Source organism: Caloenas nicobarica, chromosome Z, assembly GCF_036013445.1.
Source record: "Caloenas nicobarica isolate bCalNic1 chromosome Z, bCalNic1.hap1, whole genome shotgun sequence".
Taxonomy (NCBI): Eukaryota; Metazoa; Chordata; class Aves; order Columbiformes; family Columbidae; genus Caloenas; species Caloenas nicobarica.
Window position 1 is genome coordinate 3,996,711 of NC_088284.1, and position 22,541 is coordinate 4,019,251.

General features: G+C 39.3%; 1 protein-coding gene across 2 annotated transcripts in view; it reads left to right on the plus strand.

Moving 5' to 3' along the window:
• Positions 1–22,541, plus strand: part of EPG5 (ectopic P-granules 5 autophagy tethering factor) — a 57,591-nt gene that overhangs the window by 21,291 nt on the left and 13,759 nt on the right. For both annotated transcript variants that reach the window (XM_065656271.1, XM_065656272.1), the window contains exons 15-36: positions 158–280; positions 1,845–2,104; positions 3,773–3,913; positions 4,633–4,777; positions 5,510–5,707; positions 6,252–6,362; positions 7,132–7,251; positions 7,420–7,586; positions 7,785–8,012; positions 10,284–10,407; positions 11,280–11,421; positions 12,241–12,412; positions 13,414–13,576; positions 14,162–14,304; positions 15,900–16,056; positions 17,037–17,231; positions 18,174–18,387; positions 19,188–19,348; positions 19,468–19,675; positions 20,342–20,417; positions 21,330–21,433; positions 22,270–22,445. In XM_065656271.1, the coding sequence (XP_065512343.1) occupies positions 158–280; positions 1,845–2,104; positions 3,773–3,913; positions 4,633–4,777; positions 5,510–5,707; positions 6,252–6,362; positions 7,132–7,251; positions 7,420–7,586; positions 7,785–8,012; positions 10,284–10,407; positions 11,280–11,421; positions 12,241–12,412; positions 13,414–13,576; positions 14,162–14,304; positions 15,900–16,056; positions 17,037–17,231; positions 18,174–18,387; positions 19,188–19,348; positions 19,468–19,675; positions 20,342–20,417; positions 21,330–21,433; positions 22,270–22,445 (3,528 nt within the window). The remainder of the gene's footprint in view (positions 1–157; positions 281–1,844; positions 2,105–3,772; positions 3,914–4,632; positions 4,778–5,509; positions 5,708–6,251; positions 6,363–7,131; positions 7,252–7,419; positions 7,587–7,784; positions 8,013–10,283; positions 10,408–11,279; positions 11,422–12,240; positions 12,413–13,413; positions 13,577–14,161; positions 14,305–15,899; positions 16,057–17,036; positions 17,232–18,173; positions 18,388–19,187; positions 19,349–19,467; positions 19,676–20,341; positions 20,418–21,329; positions 21,434–22,269; positions 22,446–22,541) is intronic.

Consider the following 22,541-nt stretch of genomic DNA (forward strand, 5'->3'; position numbering starts at 1 on the left):
CTTCAATGTTGAGCCAAGATTTTGCCTAAGTATTACAATCCTTAATATCTTTCTGGCCGTTCAAATTAAGATTTATTTCTCTGTAGTGCAACTGAATGATACAGTTGTAAAGACCTTTTAAATGAGGCGAAGTTTTGTGATATCACTCTGTTTTTAGGAGGATACTCTTCATCTGGATCCAGCTGTCCATTCTGAAGTTGCATTAATGGTCCTGGAAGCATATCAGAAATATCTCTCTCAGAAACCATATGCTGGGCTGATTTCTGAAAGCATAAACCAGGTATTTCTTCTTCAGAATTACAGGGAATAGCTTATTGATAGTGATAGACAGGAAAAACTGCCGACCAAGACCTTGTTTGCTTATCTTTTTGAAGCTATGCTATCTTGATACTGCTAAAACATGATAATTACACCAACTCTCAGTATTTCTGTATCCACAGACCTATTTGAAGAAACTGTTAGATTTAGGTTGAACATCTGTGTGAGATGTAGAAATTGTAAATTTCTTCCCCTTTTTGGTTTGCGTTATTATCCAGCCTGTGTTGGTTAGTTGCAAACTGTTCTTGCAGATGATCATTTACTCATATGGAGTTGGACAGTACTTGCTTAATAAAGTGCTACTACTACTGGTGAATGTAAGAGACATCCTTCCTGTGTCTCCAGCTCGTAGTGTTAACTTATTTAAAGACTCTTTTTTTTTAGGAGCTTTTCAGTAGTGATCAGTGCTGTGTTACCTGAACATCCTACAAACATTTATTACATTGATTTTACAGCATGCTGGTGACGGAGGAAGGTATGGCTCCAATTACAGAAGGGGAATGGAAGGATAGGAAGATCAAGGTTAAAAATCCCGTTTTTGGTTATTCAGTCCAAGATGCTTCTATTTATTTATTCAGAGCTTTTAATATTGCATTGTGCTTTGTCTTCTCAGTATTTCTTGTACAGTGCTTTCTCCCTCCCGGTGCTTTTTTCCCCAGTTTTTTCTTTCCACACTTTGAATGTTCTTTATTGTATCTGCTCTTTTCTGACTTGTTTCTCTGCACTACTTAATCATGGTTTGTTGTCTCGTGCCAGCTAGACGAGTTATTTTTTTAAGCCTGTTTCTGCCTTGGTGCCCCTTATATTGGTGAATCTGTCCTAACTTGCATGAGCTTGTAACTGGAACTTGAGAGAAAATAACGCTTAGATTCTTGTACCTCCACTCAGAGAGGATGAAATATCTGCATTGACTCCCAGCTCTGCAACTTGTACTGGTCTATCAGAGCATGTACAATATTTTTTCCAAAAGATTTATAATTCTTTTGATCTAGACAGGGTCTTCATGATAATGGACACATGTACATGACACAGAGACTCTGCCTGTGCACATTCCAGACTTCTTTCTGGGGGGAGGCTGCCAGGTTTTAGGCTCTTTGCTGACATATGTTACTTATGTATATATATTTTTTGCTTTCCTCTCACTAGCAGTCTTAAACATTACTGAAGGTTCTGTGTGGGTGTGTGGGTTTTTTTTAAATAATAAAAATAAAATTTAATCCGAGACCGGTATCTAGTTTGGAAAACTTTAGCCAAACCCTTATAGGTTGGTAAGCTTTACTAAAGGGGTGGGTGGGGGAAGAAGGGAGGTGGAAATCAAGGCCACAGAAACAGAGTTCTCACGTAACCTTAACTGAAGGTGCTATGAGGTACGTCTGAAAAATAACTGCTGTTGCTCTGATCTAGTGTCACGGTGTTGTGATAGAGGAGGAAACTCATCCAAGCTGACCCAAGTCCTGTTCTGGTGCTCTTCGTGCTGTATTATGGCTGCGATTCCTCTCATTCCCCTTCCTGCTGCTTTGTTCCAGGTCTCCTACTTAGCCAGCATTGTTCGTTATGGAGAAACACCAGAGACCTCCTTTAACCAGTGGGCCTGGGGTTTGATTTTGAGGTTAAAGCTCCACAGAAACGACTGCGGCATGCGGCAAGGCTGGCCGGCGGTCCCCACCTCGGGCAGCGCGCTCGACATGATGGAGTCGGTCGCGCTTCACCCCCTCCTGAAGGCTGTTAAAGCCAACATCCCGTTCGGCTGTTACCTGGCACTGGCAATGACCACGTTAGGTCACAGGTACGTGTGATTTTTCATGTTTGCCGTGCGTGGATGGCCCCAGTGACCGAGCAACTTACCTGATGATGAGCTGAGGTCTGTTAACATCTTTATGCGTGTTTAAAGAACAAAGGACTTCTGGTGCAAGGGATTGAGCAGTCTTTCAGGGGCTGTAGTTTCAAACAATGTGCTGTTTTCTTTATTTTGCTAATACTGTTTTTTGCCTCTGTGTGTTAGAGTCAAAATAGTCATTAGAAATAGTACTGAAACCAAGGGATTAGCGTGATTGCCGTGGACAGGAATAACTTTTAACCACACTTACTGAAAGGGTTGTTCTACAGGTGACTTTTTCTAGCAGGGCTGCAGCAAAGCATTCAGAAAATAGTGAGGAGAAAAAAGCCACTCATGCCAGTAATGATAAATAGAGAGCTTTATAACCTTGAAACTGAACGTCCTAGCCCTCTCTGTGTTCCAACACTGTCTTTCCCAGTGTTTTCAGTTGGTTTGTAGATAAAGCTCTTGGACATAATCCAATGCACTAGTTGATTAAAGTAAAGAGCCAGGGATAGATTAATCAGTCTCTCCCAGGTCTATTTTCCCTGAATCTGTCATCTCTTTAATTATCCCTTACTCAATTCAAAATATTGACCAGTTGTTTTCTGCACATAACATTGCTTTAATCTTTAAAGAGAAGTTGTTTTGGCTTTCTTTTCTTCCCCCCAGCCCTTGCTTGGTGCTAAGGTTATGCCATAGGTGCATACGTGCTTCTTCAAAGCACTGGAGTAATTTGAGACTGATATGAAGGTATTCTGGTTTGAGAGCTGAAGTTTTTATGTGACTTTGAGCATGAAATGAAAAATAAGGAATCTCTTTCTAGTGTGTGTTTTTTGGATTTTTTTTTTTCCTCCAAACACTTTGTCCTTGCAAGCAACCATTTAATATCTCGCTCCGGTCTAAACCATAACACTGATCTTAATCACGTGCAAAAGTTCAAGGCCAGTTAAGGTAATGAGCAGAAGAAACAAAGCGCTGTACTGTATGGTAGTGACAATGTAACATTTCATTTTCATGACCTCAGATTAAACACATGATTAATGTTTTACATCTTTTCCTAATGTGCAGCTCTTCTCAGTTAGCAACTTGATGCAGAGCAATATACCAAATAAGTTGCTGCTAATTAGTTTTCTGGTCAGGAAGAGTAGGATTAATCTCTGATGACTGCAACCATCGAAATACCTACTGTAAAGAAACCCTCCGAGCTCCATCTATAGGTAGTGAAGGAAGATGTCCAGAGCATCGTCCATCCTGAGGCGACATCAAAGTTAGCCAAGATGAAACTCCGCCTCTATGATTCTTTCTTTGCCTAGAGAGGGAGGCAAGTTGGCTACGTTAGCCCAGAATCCTGAGCTTTGTATTGATTGAAACTTGATGAAGACCCCCTGTCTCCAGTGAAGACAGGACACAAACCCCCAGAACAGCAGGAAATGCTTTCCGAATCTGTCAGCAACTGAATGACTGCTACAGCTGAAGAAAAAAACTATCTGGATTTAGCTGTTTAGGATTTCAGAGATTATGTGTAAAGATAAGTGTCTCTACTTCTCAGTTTGCAAAAAAGAAGACAACACCCTTGTCTCTTTCTACTGATAGTAATTGTATTTTTCCTTGTTTATTATGTTTTTGTTTTGACAGCATTGAGAAGTTCTGTGCTGAAGGGATCCCTCTTTTGGGTGTACTCGTCCAGTCAAGATATCTGAGAACAGTAGTCCATGTGCTGGATAAAATTTTACCTTTATTTTATTCTTGCCAGTATTATCTCCTGAAGAATGAACAGTAAGCATTATTTATTCCTAATACATTTATTGATAAAGAAGAATGAAAGTTAGTCTTGACTGTTAAATTTATCAGGCTTCATCCTGGGTTTTGCATCCAGTGAGAGTGTGACTCAGATGATGGGGAAGTATGTCTGGTTTATTTGCCAAGTAACTTTTTGGTATTGACTGCGGTTGAGGAAATAGTTGTAGAAATATCTCCTACTGACATCAAGTACAGTTGCCACCAATACTGCTGCTGTGCCACAGAAGTGGTATTGACGAGTAGCTGTTGTGTTTAGATGAATGAGAAAGACAAGCAGGCAATACTGGTTTAACTGTGTTCTTACTGGTAAGGTGAGCAGCTGGGAGCGTACTCAAGTGCTGGATCTCACTGTCCGTCCTGGTTAATTAGTAAAGTGGTCCTTGGGGTGTTTTTGGCTTGTAACACCTGGCAGCTTCCCAAGCAATGCTGGATTTGGGTGTGGATGTGGATCAAGACCTATATTCAGTCCTAATGGGCTGCCTGGAATTACGGTCTGCCATGAACTGCTCATGCTGTGCCTATGACATATATAAAATGGAGCAATTAAATCTGCAGCATGGTCATGCATCAAAAGCCTCATATATGGGTGTCAACCAGTGCTGTTGAGGTGGCTTTAAATTCTCTAGAAGCGGATTTTCTGTCTATGGTGCTGTATGAAAAATTTTAGAATTAATTTAATTTGTTGGCATCCCTAGGTTTTTATCTTACATACAACTGTTCCTTCATCTGGATAGTGGAGTCCCGCAAGGTGTGACCCAGCAGGTTACGCATAAAGTAACACAGCACTTGACAGGAGTCAGCTATGGAGAAAATGTTAAGCTGCTCAGTGGTATGATACAGGTAAGAAGATTATTAACACAGTGGAGAGTTTTTTTTTAGAAACAAGTAGGCTTTTTTGACTGAGTTAGTGCTTAAGGTTAGATAGGATACTGAATCTGTCAGTTCTTCAGCCACAAAGTACCCTGTGTCAAGTATGAATAGCTGTGTGTGGTTTCTGGAAACACTTCTGCTTAGACTTACCTAAGACTGGTGATGCATGTGACACTGGACATAACAGTGGTACGTGTGTTTCAGACTTCTTGGAAAACACATTTTCTGATACCAGGTCAAAACTGCCTAAAAAGGCAATGTAATATGCAGCACTACTTTCTCGCTTGTGTTAGTCGAGTGATGCAGCAGATATATTAATATTTGAAAGCTTTGCTTTTTACCATTAATCTATAGTGCTGGTATGAAAACAAGTTCATGTATTGGGGAACAGTAGTATTTTTTTCTAAATGTGCAGAGAGGTCAAGAACCAAGGCCTGTTAACATCAGAGACTGGTAAAGAGACAGACTGATGGCCTTTTTGTCCGTTTTTGCTGATGGCACAAGGTGCTCAGCTCTCTAGGCTGCAGAATTTCTTCTGGAGTTTGGAGATGACAGAGCTTTTTTTACATAGGCATAGAGAACGTCATAAATATTTAAAGGATAGGCCCACAACATTATGCAAGTTAAACAGCTCTTCAAGAAATTCTTAAGCTTTAAGAGAAGCTGGAATCCCTTCAGTTATTTTACTATTTAATTTGGCAGACGCACATTTTTCTGAGTGACCAGCCAAATGGAGTGGGGCCAGCTGCAGTGCTGGAGTTCTGGGTTCAGCTCCTCACCAGCCAGCAGCTGTGGCACAGGGACCGGGCAACACTCTTCTTGCTGGATGACTTGTGTAAAGCTGCTTTTCAGTACAGTCAAGAGGACTGTGTGCAAAAGCTGCTTTACCAACAACATAAGGTAAATGGGTTTGTTATAATGGTATGGCTGCTGAGTAAATGGTCAGTTCATGTGTTGCTTGTTCTAATTTTGATGTGAATGTATTTTCCTGAAATGCAGCAGGAACAATCATGGTGATGAGCCATAATGAAATTACGTTATCTGATTTCTTTATGAGTAGCTCAAGATTAGTGAAATATCTGATAAGTGAGTAATAATAACTATAAGAATTAAAGCCTATTTGGAACACTTTTCTCATTCATGAGTTCTATCATAGTATTTTAGTTTGTGGTCTTTGCATTTCAAATGTTTGGTTGTGTATTTATAATATGAATAGGGCATCCTCTCCTGAAAAAACAGATGCTGTCACTGTAACAGTCTTTTCACTGAAAAAGAAATAAAGTACCCGCAGGTATTTCAGAGGTAGCTGCTTGAGCTAAGGTTGGGAAGTACCAGCATGGGGCAGCAGGGAAGCTGGATGAAGGCACAGTGGCATACCTGTGGCATGTAAGTCATCTCTTAGGCTGCTTACAAAAAACCCCAAATGTTTTCTGCTTCCACACAGAATGCTTTGGGCTATCATTGTGACAAAGGTCTGCTGTCTTCACTTGTTAGCTGGATCGTAGCAGGCAACGTGACACCTTCTTTTGTTGAGGGTGATGCCAATTCCTCTCAGGTAAGTGAGACAATGGTTTTGTATGAACAACCCTCTGATAAGCAATATGCAAGTATTTAGGTTTTTTTTAACGCTTTTGCAAGGTTTTGTAGATTTTTCTCTTCTTCTCTCTTCCTGTCCTTGTGTTTCTGAGTTTTCCTGTAATAAAATCCTAATTTAGCCTAAGAGAATGCTGTGAGATTTTTACGCTAAAGGGAACATGGAATGTTTTGTACAGGAAAACTTTGATCTGTGCCCAAGAATTAATATAATGGGATTTATTAGTAAATTTTTATTTTAATCTTCAATTGCTCTCAGTATATTTAATGGGAGAAAATACATAAAGCCTGGCTATTCTATTAGATCAGTCATTTTCTGATGAATATTTTGAACACTAATCGATTTCTTTCTGCTTAATCAAGTTCCTCATTCGAGCAAAAAGAAATAAAACCTGCAGTACCTCAACTGGAGATGTGCAGTGCAGGTGGGAGAGAGGAGATATTATTTTATGGGGTTTGATTAGGTTGCTTCCTCCAGAACTCTCTGGATAATTGTCACTTGTCCCTGTTTTCCCCGTTCTTTCTCACGACTGTACAGAATACAAAGAGGATGTTTGAATGTAGATAAGGAGGAAACTGGCTCTCAGTTTTCTTTTTGAGATATGATACTGCTTTTGCAACTGTGCAATGAGAATCTGGCAAAGACATAATCCTCTCAGGAAAACAGCAAGCTTCCTGATCCTACCCCTGCCATTTTGTTATCAATTTTTCTGTTATTGCTGTTTATACAGGTGTGGTTTTCATGGATGGTGCTAAATATGGAGTCAATATTTGAAGAAGATTCACAGCTTCGCAGAGTTGTGGAGGGGGAGTTGGTTATTAATGCTTTGACTCCTGATCAAGCTTTGAAGGTGAGAGAACTGTTCATCTGCTTTTATCAGGCAGAACTACTGGAGAAAAGTGTTCCCTTGTATTGTTTAGATTTTGTTTTCACCCTGTGTTAATCTGTTGAGTTAAACTGTGACAGCCTGTTACAAGGAACTGCAGAACACCTGACGCTGAAAATGTTCTTTTTGCAGAAAGCACAGGCCCAGCTGAAGCTGCCCATTGTTCCTTCCCTTCAGAGGCTCATGATCTACCGCTGGGCTCACCAGGCCCTCGCTACCCCTGCCGATCACCCTCTCCTGCCACTAATTTGGCAGAAATTCTTCCTCCTTTACCTTCATCGACCAGGACCACAATACGGGTGAGTCTGATCATAAGGGCTCTGGCAGAACAGCAAGCGCTAAGAAGTTTGTGCTGCAAGTGAGATTAATAAGTGCCTCACAGTAAGACTCCATCTGAAAGCAGCATCTCTCTAAAAAGTCAATTTATTAACATTTGCAAAGGTGCCAATTTGACACTTGCAACAAGACTTTGTTGTGCTTTTTTCGTTCATTTTTAGGTTACCTGTAGATGGCTGTATTGGAAGACGTTTTTTCCAAAGCGCAGCTCATATTAACTTACTGAATGAAATGAAGCAGCGCTTAATAGAGGTAGCAGACTTCCACCACGCTGCCAGTAAAGCCCTAAGAGTGCAGAGTCCTGCTGAAGGCAGCGACAGGTCACCAGAGAAGGCGAGCTCCTCACCAGATTACCTGACTTCACCAGAACTGCATAAGGAACTTGTCAGGTAAAGAAAAATGGCCCAGTTCAATCTCATTCAATGCAACCACCTGAACAACTACTAGAGCACGGTCTTAGCTGCAGGAGATGTGAAGGGGCGTGAGCCTTGGCTGACCTCAATGCACCACAGGCACTTGTTCTATGCATAATTTTGGTCAAGTCTGTTCCTCTGTTGATACAACTTGTTTTGTTTGAGGGAGGGCTGATTTTCCTACTAAAGATAAAATGTTGATAGAGTTGTTGCTTCCCTTATGGGAGAGCTTTGCTTTTTAATTAATGGTATCCCCATACTGGTAAAATGTTTGTTTAGACACATCTGCTACCATTATGTACATCACTAACAGTAAATGTAACGTGGTACTTTGTGTGTATATGTCTGTTTGTCACAGACTAGGGCCTAAATTTATGTCTGAATAAGATCACTTCATCAGGGAATTTACAGGGGCTGTAACACATGATTCAGTTAGTGCAGTTTACCCAGTTGAGCTGTGACAAGTGTGTTCTGTGCCAGCTGGAAAGCGATATTTCTGCTTAACCAAAACCTTAGCGCAAGACTGTCTCCTTGTGTTGGAGCAGGGTGAGGAGATGGGCATGGTTTGAGAAGTCTACCGTAAGAAGTATTTGCAGTATTACAGTGTCTGGATTTTCCTAGAAGCTATTGTTGAAAAGATTATTTGAGGGGAGTCCCTTGTTCGGGGAGTGTCAGAGAAGGTTCTTTTACCTAGGTTTCCGGTAGCAGATACTCGGGCATGGATTCCAGAAATTCTTCTAAAATGAGTAATTTATTCACAGGGGACAGTGTAGAGCAGCTCGAGCTGGGTGCCTCCTGAAAAGGGGCTCTTGGCAGAAAAAAACTTGGACAATTGTATCCCAACAATCCAAGCCCCCACCCTCAACACGGCACTACGGGACAATTGCAAAATTAGAGTCTGGAGTCTCCCTGCTCTTCATTGCATCTCCCCATTTTCATCAGGCAGGCTGTCATTCGAAGTTCTGACCTTTGGTTGTTATTTTTCACCTGCAGATGGAGAAAATAAGTTATTGACAATAACCACAACATTCTTCTGTGTAGTTTTAGATGCTGTTCTGTTCCTTTACTTATCTCCAGGGACACAGCTCCCCTTCTTTTCTAGCTTGAAGACTCTGAGGCCTTTTTTACGTAACAAAGCTGAAAATTTCAAAGGTTCGCAGCTTGCAGAAGTTATGCTAAGCAGATTTAGTTATGCTAAGTGAATTCTGTTTACGCAGTTTCTAACAGAGTTCTACAAGAAGCAGTATACTCAATAATTCAATATGTTAGGGCAGTCTGTTCCCTAACAGGGGTTTTTTGCATCCAGGATCTGAGCTTCTTTTAAGTGTTTCCTCTGCAATAATCAATAGGTACTGACAAACAAACAAGGAACATCATAAATCCTCCTTGGTCATTTGTGAAAAATAATCTAGAGGTGCTGACTGCGTAGAACTTGATTAATATTTTGTCAGTCCTTCATTTTTAAGGAGGTCCCCACTCCAGCATAAAAACAGACTGCTCTACAGCCAAATAGATCTTACACTCGGGAAGTTTAATGGCCACCTAGACAGGAGGGAAAATATTGGTAGAGTTCAAGAGCTGAGGCTTGGAACCAGCATACTTCAATGTTTTCACACTGATACAGAAACCAGGAGTTTGCTAATGATATCTAATACCACACTGCAAAGATGTAGTGGTATTCTAGTTCTCCTTTGTAATTAATCAGGAAAACTTGAATGCTATGATTATAAAATGGGTACCCCGCAGAAGGGTGACTACAGCTGAAGAAAGAAGTACATTTATGTTAAAGTGCAGTGTTAGTGGAGAAGGAAATAGGAATAAAGTAGCCATGAATTTGAGTCCGACAAGAAATTAAAAGGTGTAACTCAGGTGTGAGCTTTTTAGAGCAGCCAGACTTGCTCAGGCATAGTCTTTTTTTTCTTCATTGGTCTTTCGAATGGGATTGTTGATATGATTTCCTGGTATAAGAGTCGCTTCCAGTCCAGGGTCATGTTTGCTAATTTAAATAAATGTTTTCCTTTCCAAAATTTGTCCTGTTACTTTTGGTTACTGTCCATCATATTTTTGTTCTTTCCACTGGTCTGAAACATCTGTGTTTTGAGCTGCGTCACCTGTTAGCATGATTTTTGCCTTAACTATAAACCCCAGAATGAGACTGCTGTATAATACGTGCTACACATACGATTAAAGTTCACATTGATCTATTTTTTCTTTTTTTTCTTTTTTTTTTTTTTTTTTTCCCCTCAGGCTTTGTAATGTTTTTGTTTTGTGGTTGGAGGAAGAGAGTTTCCAGAAAGGAGACACGTACATTCCTTCTTTACCGAAGCAATACGATGCACATAGACTTGCTAAAGTCATGCAGAATCAACAGGTGAAGTGCCAATCACACTGGCAATCTGGGATCCAAAATTCACTTTACTTATTAACATGGGTCGTGTAAAGTAGTGAGAGATGTGGTGTTACTGGTCTTTAACATGTATACAGGATGTATAGTAACTTTACAGCTCTTTTTTCCTAAGAATCCTGTGCTAATCTGTCTTCCTCTATATTTGAGCGAGGACTCATGAGTAGATTTCTTTCATATCTTAATGAGAACACAGTCCTTATTCTGTGCTGTTCTGAAATTCTTTCCAAGATAACTTTAGAGAGTTATTGAAGTTGAAACTTGAAATGAGAAAAGACTGGAAGCTGAAATCTGCTCATTTGGTAGTCTGTAACATGTCAGGTTCTAATGTAAGTTAGTGACTGGGCAGCTTATGTTATGATGTCTAGTAAGCTTAAAGAGTTAGTAGAACTAAAACTGTGAGAGGGGAGATTTTGGAAGGGCATTTTCTCATGCCTGCTTTGTTTTCATTCTTCCAGTGGATGTGACAACTGGAAATGCAAGCCTGTTTTAGCCTGATTACTGTTAATCATGCCATGATGTTTTAGGCTATCTTTAGGAACAGAGTTTTAATAATCTGTACACTTTCTCACATATTTGTTAAAATTATACTGTGTATCTTGTCAGATCTCTAAGTGCCATGAATGCTTTTCAGTGGCTTATCTGTACATGTGATACAAATTCTGCAGCTTTTTTTTTCAGTATAGATTTTTTTTTTCCCTAGTAATAATTTTCCTATTACTTAAAACAACAAAGTCTAGTTGTATGTACTTATTTTGGTTCCCAAGCTACTGGGATGGATGCACAGTATATAGTGCTGACCAAAATGGGAACGATAATTTAATTCTTTTGTGCTTTAGGATTTGTGGATGGAGTATGTCAACGTTGAACTCATACACCATGAGTTTCAGGAAGCTCTAAACCTTTGGCTGCAGGTACAGCTTGAATCACATACAACCTGTGTTTCTGCAGGGCAAACAGATTTCACCAACCCTTTATCAGGTAAGAGATAAGAATATTGTTAGTGAAACCGGGCCAGAAAGAATTATTGGCATATTGAAGCCCTGGTTGCTTTAGGAACATAATGACGTTTGTGAATAAAGACATGAATACTGTTTGTTTTAACAGGTACAATATTTTACATTAAGTCTTTATACTGTTCTCACTAAGATGCCACGTGAGAAGTTAACATCCATGTTTTTGGTTTAAATTTTCCCAAAGTTTAGATAGAGACAGCTGAAAGCAAAGGCAAAAAACACTGTAACTGAAACCAGAAAGATTTTCTCTTATTTTGTTGTTCCCAATGCCTTTGCTTACTGTTTTGCTGGAATTGTGGCATGGGGAAAGGATTGTTGTAGCACAGAAGGGGATAATAGTCATGGTATATTAAGGATATGATGAGATTGGAATTTGGGGGGACTGATTAAAAAAGACGAGGGAGGGAATAGAGGGAAAGGTGAATTGTAGGGAAAAGAAGATAAATTTGGCTCAGCAGTCTCAGTTTGGGAGGCTCTGTCAGATGAGGGAAATAAATGGGGCTATAAGAGGAAAACTGGAAGAGTGGGAGGAAACAAGGAAAGCAACGAGGCCTTGGGTCTTAATATTGTGTGGTGGAGCTGGTCGTGAAAATTGGCTGTGTGAAATAAACTTTGTCCACAAAAACAGCTGGATTAGTTGAGTGATTTTTCTCGTTTTTAAAAAGGAGGAATCCTGAGAAATACTTGTGTGCTGCCAAAAATGTTTCTTGCAAATAATAATGGTTTTGTTCAGTTTCTCCTAAAGTTTTCTTATTGACAAAACTTGCTTTTGCTTTCTTTCTAGCCAAAGAGAGGATAATGAATAATTTGAAGAAGTTTGATACTACCAAGCCCCTTCTTCCGCTCCAGACGATGAAAGCTCCTGTGCCAGTTATTTCCTCTGCCAGTCTAGTAAGTCAGAAAGAAGCAATTCGGCTTATGCGCATGGACCTTAACGTCTTGCAGCAACACGCCAAGTAAGTTACAGCTGTTTTCCTTCTGCCTGTCTAGCAGTGTCTTCAGGTGCCCTTTGCAGCAGCCTCATTTGTGGTGTTGGCACAAGACTGTCAGTACTTGACGACTTCTTGTGTCAGGGTATTGATTTTTTTTTTTTTTTTTCTTGGCTATCATGTTATTATTCCGCTCCTTTAACTAAGATAAGACTACACAAGTCTTATCTGATGACTGAGATTACATCAGGTGACATCTAACTTCTACAGTTTATTTTCTCATTTGCATTCTTCTGAAAATAGAACCTCCTGTTAGCCTAGATTTGTTGACAATAAGTTAATTAACCCTTCTGCACTAATGTTGTAGCTACAATATGAAGCGCTGGAACCCCCAAGAGAGAAATCTGATTTCTAGGACTGTTAGCTTTGTGTGTGAAAGAGAAGAGACTTTTTGTTTTTTAATATTCCTACTAAGAAAACCCAGCTGAAGTATTTTCAAACACAGCTGGTGAATCTGTAGCTGTTCTTGCCCAATGTAGTCATTTAGTATCTATATTATGATTAAAAAAATAACCCAAACAGAAAACAAAACACAACAAAAAACCAGAACTCGCTAAGCCCAAGACAGGATGTGTCTAAACAATTCCTGCAGCAGTTCTGGGTGGGCTTTATTTTGTTGACTGAATCATGCCATTTTCCAGCCTTTTATTTGTCTGATGGAAAATTACATTTCCTACAGAAGGTCATCTATTTAATTTCCTTCCAGGTTGTCATGTAGAATAATTAAAAAGAGCTCATGCAGACTTGAGTAATTGTTTTTCTTATGAACCTATTTCTTTATTATTTGAAGTGCTATTACTTTGCGGTTTTAACTCAGTTTCATTTGATAACCTTTTATGTTTTCAAGGAAGGTGTCATGAGTCTTTGTATAGCACATTAAATTGAAATCTCATCTCTTGCTTATAAATTCTTAGCATTACTTTTTTTCAAAAAAGTTTTTGGTAATGTTATTAATAAATGCTTTTCAGAACTGCAGCACTCTGGGAATCTCAGCATGTTGCTCTCAACAGTGAAATACTCGACGCTCTACCTAAGCTCTACATCAATCGGGAAGAGCAGATCACTCTCCATGTGGAGTGCCGGGGAACTTCAAATAAAGGCTGCCAGGGAGCAGCTCTTCTAACAATCCAGGTTAGAGACGTGGCACCGCTTCTCTTTTGGGGCTGTTGGACATGGGTAATGGAAGTGAAATGACCAAATGGTTATAAGAATAGTAGCAGTTGACCAAATAATTCTATAGAGACATAATAGTTAACTTAATAACTAATATGTAATGCTCAAAAGAAGATGCAGTTCAACAGTTGAAGAATAAATTCTTGCGTAAAATTTGTTTTGCTCACAGTGTCCATTCTGAACTGCTTCCCAATGTGTGAATGTGGGAATGTGCTCACATAGGAATAGAAGCATGAAAATGTTTACACATATATTCCCCTGTTGCTTGCTGTATGAATTTCTTGATCCCACAGTCCCTGTGGATTAAAAGTCTTGCATAAAATACATGAATTATATTGGTGTGTGATAATTAAATAGGAACGTGACCAAGCATGTGTGCTTGAGCACAATGTATTACCTCTGATCAAAACTCTCAGGGGAAAACCATCTCTGTTCAGAGTTCTCATACTGGGCTCTGCTTCATTTTTACAAATAGGTGCAACATCAAAGAATTTTAGCAAAATATATTATTCTGAAATGAATATGTGTCTTTTTGTCATTTAGTTTGAAGGGAAACATAAAAATGAAGCAGTGAGCCAGCAGCTCCATGCTTTGCGTGCAGAAGTGAGACAACTGCAGGCAGCAGCTACGAAGCCACCTTCTCTGGGTGTTGTGGGAGCAGCAGTACATGTGGAAAATTTTATAACGTAGGTTGTTCAGACACTGCTTTAGGTAGTGATGTTTTATATTTCTTTTTCTGTATATTAGAGTTAAAATGTGGAATCTGTTTGTGTGTTTTTTGTAATGCTTGTCAGCTTTGGGTCAACAACAGAGCTGGAATCCTGAGACTTGTATATTTGCGACACAGACCTCTAAAGGAATAACTGTATTATTGGAAGAGCTAACTGCTCGTCATTCAGCCCCTATGGGGCACACAGTATTGTTTTCTACTTCCGTTTATTGTATTCTGCATTAGAATATCCTTATAACCCTGCAAAAGCACATTGAGTGATGACAGGGATGCAGTATTAAACTTGAGGAAATGGCAAACTTCTACCACAGCTGTCCCAGTTATAGCATAAACTATATGTTTTTAATATCTCTCTTTGTAGGTTTTTCCCATTTATAGTGCAGGTTTTTCCCTTTTATAGTTCTTTAATAGGGAGTTATGATTTGAAGTAGCTTTTCAATATGTGAAACAAAATCGTGCAGTGGAAGAGGACTATATAATATCACTTTTTTTGGGAGGTGAATAAATGGATTAGTCCAAGGCCACCTTCCTCTTGAAGGCCTTTTAGAGTTCATCCCTGAGGTGCAGTTTTTGCAACACTATTGTTCTCAATCTCCTAGATTTCTGCTGGGATTCTTTTAGTGTAATTGGTTACCTACACACTGTACTCACTGTACAAGTAAAAACTATCTGATTACTATTTCTACATGTTCTTGATCATTAATCTGAAAAATTCAGTGGATGGGCTAGTTCTTGGGACTTAGATCTGTGGAACTGGTTGGTTTTCAGATGTTTTAATTCAGATTCAGTGAAGATAGTGGTTCAAGCTCAATGGAACACTTATTTGCCAATACCCAAGAAAAGATTGATTCTGTTTTGATTCTTTTATTGCTGAGCCTGTGAAGTAAAATGAGGGAAATTTTCTCGCGGTACAAATGTAGTCGAGATGGCCTAAGAACGTGATTTGACAGATAAATAATCTATTGGAACTATGCTGTGAAAAGTGTTTTGATGATCACTTTCTGACTCATTTTGGAGGTACCCATTTCAGGCATCAAAATTACTTGAGCTAAACCTGGGACTGTTCAGCCTGAAAATGAGAAGGCTCGGGAGGTTCTCACCAATGTATAGAAATACCTGAAGAGAGGAGGGTGCAAAGGAGATGGAGTCAGGCTCTTTTCAGGGTTGCCCAGGGGCAGGACCAGAAGCAACGGGCACAAACTGAGACACAGGAGGTTCCCTCTGAACACCAGGAAACACTTTTTTACTGTGAGGGCTGACAGAGACTGCCCAGGGAGGGTGTAGAGTCTCCATCCTTGGAGATACTCAAAAGTCATGTGGACATAGTCCTGGGCAAATAGCTGTGGGTGGCCATGCTTGGTCAGGGGTTGGTCCAGATGTGCTCCAGATGTCTCTCCCAACCTCAGCTATGCTGTGACTCTCCCACACCACGCTTGATTGACACATAACCAGAAATACTCAAGTCTATGTATTGGCAAGAAACCTTTCTTTATTGTCACAGAATATTTTCTGTATGTAAATTTTAGTCTGCCCTTTTTTCTTTTTTTGCAGAGCCTTAATAAATATCTACAAGGTGCAGCCTTTGCCTGCGATTAAGAAAGTTGGAATTAGTTTGTTTTTTACGTTAGTGGAATATGTGTGTGATGAAACTCAACGCAATCCTCCCACAAGGCAGTTTTTCACATCCTGCATCGAGATTCTAGGCCAAGTGAGTTTATTCTCCGATTTTTGGATACCTAGTGATTATCCCAACTGGCTGCTGTTATTGGGGGGCTAAAACATCCAGAAGCCTGAAAATTAACTTATAATTTCTATCCCATTTTCTGTTCAACTACTTGTATAATATACGCAGTCTTTAGGAGAGTTTAAGCTTGCTTATAAGCCAAAGAAAAACTGTTGCTCTGAGATACCTTCTTAGTGCTGTTAAATGTTCACTGTATTAGTTAAACGCTAAGGTAGGCTGAGTTTTTGGACGGGTAATTAAAGTTTGGGTAGTTCCAGTGCATAAAAGAGTGTTTGGACATGTATTTTGCTGTCATTGATCATTTTCTAGCTGACATATGTCTTGTCAGCTTCTGTGTTTAGACACTTTCCGTCTACAGCCTTGCAATAAATATTCTTTCTGTTGAGAGTTAGCCAGAAGTTTGCTGCTAGAGCATGTAGGTGCTTTTCTTTTTTGGTAATATTTGCCATGGGAACACATTATGCGAGTGCTCTAAGAAAAAACAATAGCTTCCACTTTGAGTCCAGGTATTTATTTTCATTTTTTAGATACAGTTTGTTTCCATGTGCAGCTGTTCTTAAGCATTTCTAACAGCTGAAGTGCTGAAAAGCTCTCCATAGCCATAGTTCTGTTTAAATTTTTCTAAATATCAGGCAGGGCTGCTGAAATAGGCATTTTTTTTGTTTTTCTGTCCTATCAGAAAAATTGTATTTCTATACAACATGTATGGTCACAAGTGCTGTTCCTATAGCTGTATGCTGGGGAAACATTTATGTTATATTTTGTGGAACAGCAGTATTTAGTTGAAACTAATCTCATACAGTCTGTCGTTTTGAGGAAACTTTTTTTTTTAAAGATCCAGAATTGTCCAAAAAGCTCTCAGAGGTGTTGTGTGTGGTTTTTTTTTTTTTTTCCCAATAGATTCATTCTAGTTCATTTTTCTCTCCTGTTCCTGATTTCCTCAGGTGTTCATCAGTGGGACCAAGTCAGAGTGCAAACACCTCCTCCAGACGATCCTGTGGAATTGGAGACTCTGTACTCTCCTCTCTCCTTATTTCACTCCTGCTGCCTCTCCCAGTGAGTTTGTGGCTTTATACAAAAAAGTCGTGGCCTTTCTGAGCGAGGATAACAGTGATGTTGTCTTCATGTTGCTGACAAAGGTAAAGTACTTGTGAATACTGTGTCTGGTTTGCAGATTGCTTGTGTGGATGTTCTTTCACTCAAGACTGTGACTTCAGGCTAAGGAAAAAAGAGGTGCAAATCTGGTACCTTGAAATAGCATTGACAGGTACTATAGATCTATGTTGCTCATCTTGAATGGCATTTGTTTTATTTAAGCTCAAGAGGAACTGGAGGCAAAAGCAAATAATAAGCTTAAACTGCCATTTCGTAGCCCGGATAATATCAGTATGTGCTTCCTAGGGCTTTTCTTCAGTGCACTTTTACTCTTGAAATTAAAGCAGACTCTTGATGGCTTCTTCTGCCTGGTATCTCTGTGGAGACATTCATCAAAATAGCCAGTGAATCCCAGGTATCTTAAAAACAACAACCAAAAAATTGGATCAGTGTCTGAATCTTCTGTCTCTGGCACTTGTGTGCTTCCTGCCTATCTTAAAACATACAGAGCTTGGTAAGAGCAAGCAACTTGTGCATCTCGTGTTTCAAGGCTGCATGACGCTGCCTATCTGTATTGTCAGTGGAGAAATTACTGTTAGGCTTTGACATTGCTCTGGTTCTCCATTAGTTGCACAGAGACGGGGTTCAACAGCCGTGGATAGCAGGCAGCCTGTTCTGGGGATGACCCTGAGCTGTCCTTATTGGCAAAGATCAGCTTTGTCCCTGTTCCATAAATTTAGAAACTTCTCTAATATTCCGAATTGCAACCTTCAGAGAGTGTTGCCTTAGATTTGAGCTAGAGCTAATGAGGTGCAAATTCATTATTTTTTTTCTTAAAGATACAAAAACTTCTGGTTTTGTGTGTTTGGGTTTTTTTTGGTTTTGTTGTTGTTTTGTTTTTTTCCCCTAAGAATTTCTCCCTTCTCCTAAAGGTGTTGTGGCTGTTAAAGCTCTTACTCACTAATGCTTCCTGTCCTCTGTTCTAGTTTGACCTTACGCAGTGGTTAAGCATTGCTAAGCCACCTCTGTCTGAGCGTACCAAGCTTCTGGAGTCTATTCACTTGGCTCTCAATGCATGTGGCCTTGAACCCGAAGAAGATATTTTGATGCCATTTAATATCTTCTGCAAGCATTGGACTAACCTTCTCCAGTATCAGTTTCCTGATCACTATAGTGATTTCCTAAGATTGTTCGTGCAAAGTGAGTATCTGAGTCAATGCATACTGAGCCTTTTGTATGGAACTCTTCTGGCTTGAAGATATGAACTGCATGCAGTAGAGTTACATAACAACAAATAGTGACTAAAAGTGACTAAAAGCTTTTAAAAAGTTTCCGTAGGCACATTTATGTGCATGCTATGTGATGCATTTTTATTAGATGTATTTTAGCTCTACTACAAAGAAAAACTTTTCTGACAATCAAAGTGTAGACACCAATGCCAACAGATTTTCAGCCCATATTGTAGGAGAAGCTCAGAGGAGAGGTTTCTCTTAATGGAAGCACTTACTAATTGGTAATTGCACCACTATCTGTAAAGCAGCATCGTTGTTCCTGAGCACCCCTCGGTGTCAAACTGAGAACTGGAATTATGGAGACCTGGGACTGATACTGAAATCTGCTGAAAATGTCCTGGTTGACATTAGATGCTGCCTGTAATCTGCTGTGCCTCTAAAATGAGAACAGAAGTACTTCATTTCTGTCGAATCGCATGCACTGAGGCAGCAAGTGTCTCTTCATATACCTACACAAAACCAGGTGTACTAAGTGTCTGGGAAACTGTCTAAGCAGAGAACATGTAGATGCAAAAAGGGAATGTTGGATTTCTTATATTTGGGAGATATATGTCTTGCTCATAAGCTTGGAACTTTCAGATAAAGCCTTGTCTAATTTTTTTTTTAAGTAAGGAACTCTAATATAAACCTTTTCTGACTCTTGTTGAGAAAGAGATTAATATCCTTCACTTGATTTTCACAAATCCATTCCCCTCTCTTTCTCGTAAGGCTCTTCAGAGCAGCTCTTAAGCCCTGACTGTTGGAAGGCATCACTTAAAGCTTTGGGATGTGGTCCATCAGTGGCTGAACAGGGAAGCTTCAAGAAAAGTGATTCTACTGAAAGTCCTGTATTGCAGGACAGTGCAAAAATTCTCCTGTCTGCAGAACAGGTGGGTGCCTCTCTGGTTGATTTATTATGTTTTTCAGGCAAAACAGGTGCTCACCAGTGACAAATAATGCTGCTGTGCAGTCTTTCTGTTGCTGATTAATAGTTTCCTTCTTTTTACAGGTTAGAGAGACAATAGAATGGCTTTCCACATCTTTCTGCAAACTCCGTCTGGCTTCGGTGGACTTCAGGACGTTTGGCCTGTTTTCAAAATGGAGTCCTTATGTGGCTGAAGTGAATAAATTCCTAGAATATCTTATCAAACGACTTATTGACACCGAAGTTGACAATTTAGCCCAAGAGCCTGTTGGCAGTAACAGAATTCTAGCGGGTAATGTCTCTTAAAAGCAAATTACTTAACAACAGGCAGTCAGTTTCTCTAATTTCCTCGTTAAAGACCATTTAAATATACAGTAGAATCCTCTTGCTCTGCATTGGTACAGTGATGAGAACATTAAAATACAGACGGGATACGTTCGTGCAGCTTACCAGCCATGTGGAACTTCGTGCTTTATGCTTGTTGGAGGAAGCTCATTTATGTTTGAGCTTGCTTTGAAATCATTTTATGAGGAGATCATACTTCCTTTGAAGAAAAACATGATCTTTTGCACTGAGCAGAGGTTTGGGAACAAGGGACTGCTGAATTTCTTCATTATGTAATTTTGAGTTGCAGAAAATCACCAAAACATCCTTTATTTCAGCATATGCAGCTTTGAAGTGTGAATCATCATTACCTCCACAATCTCATGTGTTAAAGTGATACTAGCAAAACATCTAAGCAATGCAAAATGCTTATGATTGTTCTTAAAATGATGTTATTGTTAACCAGAGTTATGAATGAGCATATTATATTTTAAGTTTTTATTTGACCAGGAAGAACTAATTTAATATTGGAATAAGCCAAGGATATTTTATTCAAGTTTGGAAAACTAAAATACGTTCACTATTGCTAATTTGAGGGTGGAAAACCCCAACTTCTATGTTTATTTTCTTCTAGCATTGCAGTCCTTGTATTCAGTCATTGCTGGACTCTTTAAACCATGGATACTGGTCTTGGATAAGGAAGATGCAAGGTATATATTGCATTTCAAAATTAAGTGAATTTTTGCTAAAGTAAGGACCTTAACCCTATAAAAATGGTTTTCATTGTTGTCTGATTTTTTATAATTCATGACTGTGTTATGACCTTTCATTAAATAGCTGTGACTTGTCATGTCCTTAACAACTACGGAACTAATTTATGAGTTCCTTAAGTCAAATTTTCCAAGACTTGTATTGAGTAATTGTTTTAGATACAAAAAATATAACCAAGCTCTGTTCAGGAAGCAGAAATGAGAAAAATATGGATTTCACTTAGTTCTGGAAACACTCAAAGTTAATTTTCAGATATTTTTTTTTTAGGTTCTGTAATACTGATAACTCCTTAGTTCAAAATAAAACAAAAAAGCCAAACAAATAGAACCCTAAATGCCAGTGGTAACTAAAGAAACTGTAGACTAAATGAGTCCTATGGTGATCTACTGTCATGTGTACCTCTGTCTTCACATGGAGGGTTATTTGTAATGTTATACACTTAAATTTTATTTTCTTCCAAAGCCAAAAGCTTTTTGATCTGTGAGCACACCCCCAGCATTTAGTTAGAAGATTGACTGCAGGTGGCATGTGCTGTCGTTCAGAAATTCCTGTGTTTCGGTATTTAATTCAGTTATGAAGTATCAAACAACCAATCTCTGCTTACTCAATGGCATCCGGATCTCCAGTGTGGTGTTACAATATGTGCCTCTTCTGAGGAAGAAGCAGGCAGTCCTAATGAGCTGAGTTTGAGTTAAAGGACTGCTGATACCTGCTGTATTGATTTACCGTGTACTACCTACAATATTGATTTACCGTGCTTTAGAATGTTTAAATTATTTAAGTGTTTATGATCAGTTTATGGTCTGGTAACTCGGCACTGAAATATGTGTTGCTTCACTTCTTCTTTTAAGTAACCAGCCCTGCTACCCTTGGTTGGAGAGCGACACTCCTGTGGCATCCACCACGGTCTGCTCGTTTACAGATTGCATCAAGCTTTTGCATGAGAGCTTTAAAGGTGGGTGAAGTCCACACTGTTCTAATGCAGTGGCACTTTCTGCTCTATCAGACCCAAACCGATTTTTTTGATTGAGTTGTGGCACACGGGGGGATTTTGTTATGAAGTTCTAGCCAACATGATTGCTGCAGTGGCACCAGGAGCATTTCTTTGTTTAATCTTTGAAAGACAGCTTTTTTCCTTGGCAAGGTAGATGACATGCTTGATAAATGCATATCTGTCAGATAACAAAGTTAATGTGAAGGAAAGCAAAAGAAAATGAGTTGTCTTGAGACGTGTGACTTCATTCCAGGTCTGTATGTTGTTCCCATACAACAAATGCAGTAGCATGTCACTATGACCAATACATGTCTCCACAGCTAGTCTCAAGGGTAATTTAATCTCCAGGATTTTGAGCTCCTAGTTAGACATAAGAATGGAAAAAAGTAATTTCACGATACCTCTCCACAGCTTTTAGGGATGAACTAGATTCGAACTTATCCTGTAAAAAAAAAAAAAGTATTATTTTGCATTTTATAAAATTTAAGAAACATGTTTTTTAAAAAAATCCAAACAACCCAACATAAAAGCAGTGGAGTTCTACGTGGAAGGAGTATGTTATAACTCCAGATTATTGTGCAGCAACTCTTCAAAAGGAAAGGCATGAAATCATAAGCTTCCCCACCCATTGATTTGGAGAAAAAAATCTAAAAGCTTCATCTGCATTTTTTTCTTTGACTAATGTATTTTAGTTTAACTTGCATTTATGGTTTTTCATCTTCAAAAGTGGACTTTCTGTAATCAAGCGTTCCCTGAAGTTTTTCTGTTGTTAATTCAGCTGTTGTCTTTGAATCTAGATAAGCTGTTTCCAAGCCACCATGGGGCTCTCTGGTTACATCTCATGCATTACTGTGAATGTTGCACAGCCCCCAAAATGCCAGAGTTTATTCTCTATACTTTCCATACTGAGTTCAGAAGGCTTCCGTGGAAGGAGATGCATCCAGACCAGATGCTTATGGAAGAGTTCTTTAAAGTGAGTAAACAAGATCTGTTGAATTAAGCTCATAGTCACTGTTGCCCTTGAAAATAACTAGAGAGCTGGAGACAGTTCTTTTTAGCAAGTAAGCTT